This window comes from Chrysochloris asiatica, unplaced genomic scaffold (assembly GCF_000296735.1).
Source record: "Chrysochloris asiatica unplaced genomic scaffold, ChrAsi1.0 scaffold00116, whole genome shotgun sequence".
Classification (NCBI taxonomy): Eukaryota; Metazoa; Chordata; class Mammalia; order Afrosoricida; family Chrysochloridae; genus Chrysochloris; species Chrysochloris asiatica.
The window spans coordinates 7,928,444-7,937,414 of NW_006408634.1; the positions used below are offsets into that span (position 1 = coordinate 7,928,444).

At 48.5% G+C, this 8,971-nt stretch overlaps 1 protein-coding gene across 1 annotated transcript in view; it reads right to left on the reverse strand.

The window, feature by feature from the left end:
- Positions 1-3,002: 3,002 nt before the first annotated feature.
- The window catches only part of LOC102838242 (chromosome unknown open reading frame, human C19orf68), a 19,698-nt gene continuing 13,729 nt past the window's right edge, over positions 3,003-8,971 (reverse strand). The window contains exons 2-3 of the mRNA XM_006868416.1: positions 7,991-8,303; positions 3,003-5,186 (exon numbers count right to left, since the gene is read on the reverse strand). Coding sequence (XP_006868478.1) covers positions 3,003-5,186; positions 7,991-8,303 — 2,497 coding nt within the window. The remainder of the gene's footprint in view (positions 5,187-7,990; positions 8,304-8,971) is intronic.

Genomic DNA, 8,971 nt, shown 5'->3' on the forward strand with positions numbered 1-8,971 from the left:
AGTCAAAATCTAAAGTAAAAGGATACTAATAAAATCATGAGTAAATTGGAGAATGATTCAACAAGAGAAAATTTAACTAGGGATCTGCGCAGAGACTATTAAATCCTTGTAGTCTGCTATCCAAGGAAAATAGTTCATTATTGCTTTGCTAAAACAATGAATTCTTCTATGTGCAGTTTTCCCGTGTCTCATTTATTTATTTTAATTCCTCGATTAATATGTCTCAATTTATTCATTTTAATTCCTTAATTAATTATGGCTCTTTCCAATTTGTTTGTTCTCTTGGCAGTCTATGGTGCTGGACTTCACCCATATTCTTCACCAACACCATAAATCAAATGCATCAATTCTTCTCTGGTCTTCCTTATTCATTGTCCAGCTTTCACATGCATATGGAGGCCATTGAAAATACCAAGACAAGGGTCAGGTGCACCTTACTCCTCAAAGTGGTATCTTTGGTCTTTAATACTTCAAAGAGGTCTTTTGCAGCAGACTTGCATAATGTAGTATGTTGGATTTCTTGACTACTGCTTCCATGAACATTGATTGTGGATCCAAGTAAAGAGAAATCTTCGTCAATGTCAATCTTTTCTGCTTATCATGTTTATTGGTCCATTGGGAGGATTTTTATTATCTTTACAAAGAGTTGCTATCCATATTGAAGACTATATTAATCGTCATCAGCAAGTGTTTCAAGTCCTCTTTCAACAAACAGGGTGTGTCATCTTTATTATTGCGGGCTGTTACTGAACCTTCCGACAATTCTAATGCCATGTTCTTCTTCATATAGTCCAACTTCTCAAATTATTTGCTTAGTATACAGATTGAAAAGGATATAACCATGATGTATGGCTTTCCTGATTTAAAATCATTTAGTGTCTCCTTGTTCTGTTTGAATAATGACCTCTTTATCTCTGTACAGGTTCTGCATGAGCACAATCAAGTATTCTGCAATTCCCATTCTTCAGTGTTATCCAGAATTTGTTATGATCCACAGTTGAGTAACTTTGTATAGCCAACAAAATATGTTGTTGTTGTTGTTTGGTGTCCTTGAGTCAGTACCAACTTATAGCAACCCTATGCACAACAGAATGAAACACTGCCTGGGCCTGGGCTAACCTCACAATTGTTGCCACGCTTGAGCCTGCTACCACTTTGCCAATCCACCTCCTGGGGGAGTCTTCCTCTTTTTTTTTTGACACTCCACCTTAGGAAACATGATATCCCTCTCCAGTGACTGGTCCCTCCTGAACCAGAAGCATAAGAGATGAAGTCTAGCCATCCTGGCCTCCAAGGAACACTCTGGCTGTACTTCTTCCAACAAAATATAAACATTTCTCTGGTGTTCTTTGCTTTGAGACAAGATCTATCTGACTTCAGGAATGATTCCCTCACTCTACATTCCTTTGGAATCCAGCTTAAATTTCTGGCAGCTCCCTGTCACTGTACTGCTGCAACCATTTCTGAACTATCTTCAGACACATAATTATAAGACCACAGGATTATGTCCCATGACAGACATGATGTATGATGAATTAATGAACATAGAGCAAGAGACCTTAACTCAGTAGGATGTGTGTAGTGTGTTGCTATGATGCCATTCAAATACCAGTAGGATCAGACATGGTAGAAAAATTTCAATGAGCTTCCAGACTGAAACAGATTAGGAAGAGAGGTCTGGTGATCGAGTTTCTAAAATTAGCCAATGAAACCCAGATCATAACAGATTATTGTCTGGCACAGTGTTAGAAGATGAGCCTCCTAGGTTGGAAGGGATTACACAATCACCAACACATCAGATTCGAAACTACAGACCATGAAGATGACACGGAAGTGAGCAAATAGGGGTAAGGAGACCTGGTGGTGCAATGATTAAGTGCTCGGCTTAAACTGAAAGATGGGTGGTTCAAATTCACGCAGCACCTCCGAGAAAGACCTGAGAATCTGCTTCCATAAAGAATTACAGCCCAGAGTACTCTATGGTACCATTCCACTCTGCTCTATCTTGGAGTAGTCTCCATGGCAAGGGATGTTTGGATTGAGTTTAAACATAAGGTCTCCAGGAGTCAGAGCCAACTTGACAACTAACAACATGGATGGATGCTGGAAAGTCGTCACTGTGGCATTCTGGTACAGGTGAGGGGTGAGGTTTGAATCGCCATGGGGATGAATTCATTTGTGAATCTTTCTCCATTCTCTCCTCTGGTATCCTCCCCAAGAAGCCAAGAGCTCAGCACGGAAACCAAAATAACATTATTTAATTCCAATTATCACACCCAACCAACCACAGTTCCCTGCTCCACCCCATCCCTCCAAACTCCCAGTCATTCCGAGAAGGAAAGAAGGCAGAAGCCTCTAGGCTTTGGAACAATCGGAATATCACTCCGCACTTCTGTTTTTTCACTTCCCATCTCCCATTTCTTTTGTCTTGCTTCCTGTTTTCTTGACTCTTCTCTATCTTTGTCTCCTCTCCTCCCCCTTTGTCCCAGTTCTGCTCCTTCTCTTGTCCTCTTTCATTTTTGTGTCCCTCTTGCATCTTTTCTCCCCTTACCTCTCCTTCACGTGTCTTCTAATTCTATGCTTTCTCCCATGCCCCCTCCACTACTTGGACTGATGAGTCCCGACTGACTCTCCCCATTTCCTATGTCCTTCCCCAATTCCCAACATTCTTACACTCTCTTCCAGCATTGCCCCCTTTCTGCCTCCTGCCCTGGCCTGTCCCCATCAACATCTGTCATCACACATTTCCTCTCCTGAGGGAATCCACCAGAATCTACCCCGGCCTGCACCCTCCTCTGCAGCTGTGGCATTAAGGTCTCTGAGGATATTGTCAGCTTCCCCTCTGATCCAGAGAAGCAAACTGACAAGATGAGGTCCCTGGATTTCCCAGGAGGTGGTCAGAAGGACTGGGGAGGCCTCCTAGGCTTCAACCCTGTTATCTTTGGGATTAAAAAATGTCCTGTCCCCCTCTACTCAGAAGGTGTTGAGTGGGGCCTGAGGAGTTAGGGATCTGGGGCTCTGCCCCAGCAATCCCTGAGCAGGTCCATGTGGAATAAGGCTGCCCCGGTGAGGAGGCGTGCAGCAAACAGATGGCGACAGGGCAGACGCCGGGCAGCGTGGATGGAACAGCTGCATCGGGTCAAGGCTGCATCCAGGAAGAAGTCCGAGGTGCCATCTTTGAGGGCAAAGCCTGCTCCCGACCAGTGGAAACCCTGGGTCCCATGCTGCCTGGCAAAGGTCAGCTCTTCTGCCACAAGGTTAGCCAGTTCTGGCCCACAGGCTGCTCGGAACTTGGCTAGGGGCTCCCAGTCCACTTCTTCTCCAGGTGGGCAAGACAACCTCTTTGATTCCTTTGGCCTGTCTCTTCCACCTCCATCTGAGAGGTACACCTTCTTAGACACCACCCATTCTGGAGCCCCCTCAAACACAGCCCCTACGGGCATGCTGGACAGAACTCCATTCCCCAGCCCTGAACATTTTTCTCCAGAGTCCCTCCACTCTACCCCTTTTCCTGCTCTGTGTTTGGGGTTCATAGGCCAGGTTCTCACTTCATCTCCATTCTCCAGGCTTGGAACCCTTGCATCCCCCAGCTGAACCAGAACCATGTCCTCCAGTCCCTTGCTTCTGACGTCCAGACCCACTCCGCTCTCTTCTCCAATCTCTGGTCCTCTCCTCCTCTCGTTTCCCCACAGGGGCCCCCTTGGGTCTCCATTATCAGGGACCATCTGAGTCTTCTCCAAATGGCCTCCTCTGCAATTTCGCACATCTATTCCTCTCCTCCTTTCCCCCTCCAGCTGTGATTCCTTCCAGTCTCTGGTTTTCAAGTTACTGGACCTTTCATCCTGCGACTGGATCCAGGGGTTCCTTTCTGTGGTCTCCAGCACCCCGATCCTTGGATCTTCCAACTGGATCCCTCTCCACGTGTTCCCCTGTAGACTCCTGGCCCTTTGGTACTCACACGGGGTTGCCCTACCGTCTGTGGTTTCCGGGGCCCTGGTCTTTCGCTCTTCCAACTGGGCATATACTTCCAATCCTCTCAGTTCTTGTTTATCCTGCTGGCGCCCCCTCTGGAGGTAATCTTCCGTCCCCCAGTCTTTCTCGCCCCCCAAGAGGGCCCCTCTCCAGTCTCTGATTTCTGGGGCTCTCACATGCTCTTTCTCCATAGGAGCCAGCCCTCTTACCTTGGGGGTTTCCAACTGAAGCCTTCTCCAATCTCTGAGTTGCAAGCCCCTCCCCTTCTCACTTTCTAATCGCGCAGTTCCCAGGTTCCGGGTCTCCAGCCCTCTCTCCCACTCCTCCAATGGGGCCCCTCTCCAAAGAATTCCTTCCTTCATAGCTCCTCCCCAGCCCCCTGTTTCCAAACCCTTCATCCTCTGGCTTGACACCTGGGTCCCTATCCTCAGCTCGCCCTCCAGCCACTGGCCCCCGCCATCGGGAACCTGGGGCGCCGACTCCAGGGCCGCGTCGGTCCACTGCATGGCCACCAGGTCTCGGAGGCACTGTGCCTCGCTGAGTGACGGGCTGAGGCGGCATAATAAGCGCCGGCGGTGGCCACGCACCAGGGCGCAGGCGTCCAGGCCTCCCGCCGCTTCGAAAGCGCGGAAGCGGACCCACATGTCGCGGCGCGGCGCCCAGTTGCGCTCAAAGTAGTCAACAAAAGCGGCCGGGCCGTGGGCGCGAAGCTCCGCCAGCGCTTCCGAGTAGGCAGTGGGCGAGGCGGCGCCGGTTAGACGGCACAGGCGCGGCCACAGGCCCGGGTCCTCGCAGCCTGTACCGCCCAGCTCCTGCGCTTTGCTGAACAGCGTTTCCAGGCCCTGCGCGCGGCAAATCTGCACGCGCGCGCCGGGCAGTAGCTCGCGAACGGCGGGCAACTGCCCCGCCACCTCGGGCCCGGCGGTCAGGCAACGCACGCGGTCCTTGACATCTGGTGCGCTCTGCAGCAGCGAGGCCAGTGCGAAGCGCAGCAGGCTCGGCGTGCCCCGGCGCGCCACGCAGCAGGCGGCCTGGCGCGCGCGCCCCGCGCTGTCCACGCACAGCACCACCAGCAGATCCAGCGACCCCTGCAACCCCGGCAGTTGGTCCACCAAGAGCATGCGCGGGAAGCGCCTCAGCAGTGCCCGAGTGCGAGACGTCAGGAAAAACACGGTCTCCACCATGGCCTGGTCCTCCACGAACACCAGCTTCACCTGCAGGGACAAGGGGTGGAGAAAAAGGAGTCACTGGGGACTGGGATCGCCTCGCCTAGCTCCCAGAGCCGTTTCACGCTTTTGGGAAATGTATCCATCCATCCGTCTGCCACGTTTATCGTTCTGTCCAGCCATCCAGCCATCCAGCCATCCATTCATCCGCCAACTCGCCAGCGCGATAGTCACTTCACCTTTTCTCTATCTATGCATAAACCCACCCACCCACCATCCATACCTTTGGCGTCAGGAGGCAGTCAGTGCAGAGCAATGGTAAAAAAAAAAAACAACAAAACATAATATAGAGCCAATTTGCCTAGGTGTCTAAAATCGGTTAATGGTTAAACCAATTTGCCTAGGTGTCTAAAAGTGGCTAATGGTTAAGCGCTTGACAGCTAACCGAAAGTCTGGCAGTTGGAACCCACGAGCTGCTCCGCAGGAAAAAACACCTGGCAATTTATTACCGTAAAGATTGTTGTTAGGTGCTATGAAGTCTGACTCAGTGATAGAGTAGAACTGCCCATCTAGGTTGTTTGTTTTGCAGGGGTGGGGTGGGAAGGGGGAAGCAGCTTTGGTTAAGTCCTTGGCTGCTATCTGAAAGTTCAGTGCATTAGCTGCTCTGCTGGAGAAAGATGTGGCTGTTTCTGTAAAGATTTGTTGTTAAGTGCCTTCGAGTCAGTTTGACTCATAGTGACCCTGTACAGGGTTTCCGAGGCTGTAAATCTTTATGGGAGCAGAAAGCCTCATCTTTCTCCCATGGAACAGCTGTAGTTTCGAACTGCTGACCGTGAGATTAGCATCCCGATTCATAACCACTATGCTACATCCTTGGAACCTGTATGGGGCAGTTCTAGCCTATCTTACAGAATTGCTAGAAGTTGGAATCAACTATATGGCAATGGATTAATCTTTAGGGTAACAGACTGCTACGTCTTTCTATAGCTCCAGATTAGCAGGTAACCACCATTGTGCAACTAAGATGTCTTTCCTAACGATACTCTGAAGATTAAACCCTATGGGGCAGTTCTACTCTGGTACCGGGGATGGCTACAAGTTGAAACTTGCTTCATGACACCTAACAACCACCACTGAATAACTGTGTGATTTACTTAGCCCCCTGAGCCTCACTGTCCCCTGCTGGGATCTGGGGGCTCATCCCTTCAAGCATGGAAGAGGCAGCTTAGGACAGTGGTTGTCAAAGTGCAGTACTGACATCACCTGCTGGAACCTGGACAGAAATGAATGTCCTTAGGCCCACCCCAGACCTAGTGAATCAGCAGTCTGGGTTTTGAAAAGATTTCCAGGTGATTTCAATGCACACCCAAGATTGAGAACAGTTGCTTAGCGGTAAAGGGCCAAGTGGACTGAGTTTGAATCTCAGCTCCACCATTTCCTAACAGTTATCATGCTGTGCGTCAGTTTCCTCCCTAACTTCTCTAACAGAACAGGCCTTGTTTTACCTACTCTGAAGTAAGTATGTGCACACAGAGGAATTTCTAGGTGTTGCAAATGGTTAACACCCTTAGCTGCTAACTGAAAGGCTGGGGATTAAGTATACCCAGAGGAAGAAAGGTCTGGCAATCTTCCAAAGCCCCAGCCATTGAAAGCCCTATGGAGCACAGTTCTATTCTGACATACCTGGGGTCACCATGAAGTGGAGTTGACTACATAGCAACTGGTCATACAGGAAGACCCCAGCGCCATTGCAGGTTCAGACCATGGCAATAAAGCGATTATTGCAATAAAGCAAGTCACACTTTTTGTTTTTGTTTCCTGGTACATATAAAAATGACGTTTACACTTTACTATGAGCTATTAAATGTGTAATGTTGTTGTTAACTGTTACTGAGTTGGTTCTGACTCACAGTGGCCCTGTATACAGTTTTCAAGGAGTGTCTGGTGTGTTTGAACTACCAATTTTGTGGTTAGCAATCCAGTGCTTATCCTACAGCATTACACCAGGATGAAAAAGCTTCAACTACTGTGAGAAGGATCCACCACATGTAGCTGGTGGCTACCATAGTGGACAGCGCAGAATCATAGAACATTTCCATCAACTGCAGAAAGCTCTACTGGGCAGCACTGCCAGGTTACAGGATGAATTCTCTGAGGGCAAGGTCCATCTGTCTTGGTTGATGCTGTATCCCCAATGCCTGGCATTCAATAGGCACTTCTTAAGTACTTATTAAATTAACGATTGAATGAAATGCATGAATACATGAATGAAAGGCGTGAATACATGAATGAATGAGTGATGAATGAAAGGAGTAGATGGATGAGTGGGTGAATGAAGGAATAAAGGAACAGAGTAGTTGGATCAATGAATGAAAGGAATGGATGAATGGATGAGTGGAAAGATTGAATGAATGGAGTAGATAAATACATAAATGAATGGAATGGGTGGATGAGTGGACAAATGAATAAATGAATTGATTCAAAGAATAGAGGAATGAATGAAGTAGCAGGATGAGTAGGTGGACAGATGGGTGAATGAATGAAAGGAGTGGAAGGATGAATGAAGGAATGAAAGTGGGATGAATGAATGAATGAGTTGAGTGAATGAATGAATGGAATAGAGGGATGAATGAATGAATGAAATGAGTGGAGGGATGAGGCATGAACAAAGGAGTAGAAAGATGCGTGAATGAATGAGTGGATGGATGAATGAATGAAGCGGAGGATGAATGAGTGAAAGGAGTGAAGAGATGAATGCATGAAAGAAGTGGATGATGCACGAATGAATGAATGGCCCACCAGTCTTCTGAGTGGGTCTCCCCCACCCTGTCTTGCCTCTCCAGAGACTCCACCTTGGCCTCCGGGTCGGTGCGGAAGAGCTCCTCAAGCACGTGGAGGGCGTCCAGGACGCTGTGGTCACGGCTCTTGCAGTAGGAGAGCAGGTGGCGTATGTCGGCCAGGGCCACAAACTGTTTGGAGATCTTGTTGGTAGTGCGCACAGGGAGGCAGGCGTTGGCCAGCAGGTGGCCTGGGCGGAAGTAGTAGGCGAACTCAAGTGGGCAGGTGGGGTGCGAGTGGGTCAGCTGGCACTCCGTCACCACAAGGCGGTCCCGCAGCGGGCTCAGCTTGATGATGATGAAGGCTGGGCAACCAGGCTTGGGGGGCCTGTGGAAGGAATGACCACCGCAGCCGTCACATCACCCTGCCCTCGTCTTCCTTTTCTTTCTCTCTCTTTAACAATTATTTCCAGCATGGAGGAAAAAACAGAGGGCCTTACAAATATGCTGTGTGACCTTGGACAAGTTAAAGTCCCATGTTTCTGTTTCCCGATAGGTTAACACTAAAACTCAAACCCTTGGCTGTGGAGGCAATTCTGGCTCACAGTGACTTCATGTGTTACGGAGTAGAACTGCTCTGTGGGGTTTTCTTGGCTGTTATTTTTACAGAAGCAGTACATCAGACCTTTCTTACATGGTGACTCTAGGTAGGTTGAAACTGTCAGCCTTTAGGCACAAACCACTTGCACAACCCAGGAACCTTATCATATGTTAAAAGTGTGGGTAATAATAATAATACATTTCTCATTGGACTATTGTGAGGATTAAAAGAGTTGATAGGTGTGGTTCTATAAGACCAGCACTGGACTGAGAACTATAGGGTTGGTGGTTCAAACCCACCAGCTGCTGCTTGGAAACCTTATACAGGGTCGTTATGAGTGAGAATTAATTGGGCAGCTCTTAACAACAGTATATGTAAAGCACTTGAGTTCAGTGTCTAGAACACGTTCAATGCTGTCTGTAAAGCACTTGAGTTCAGTGTCTAGAACACGTTCA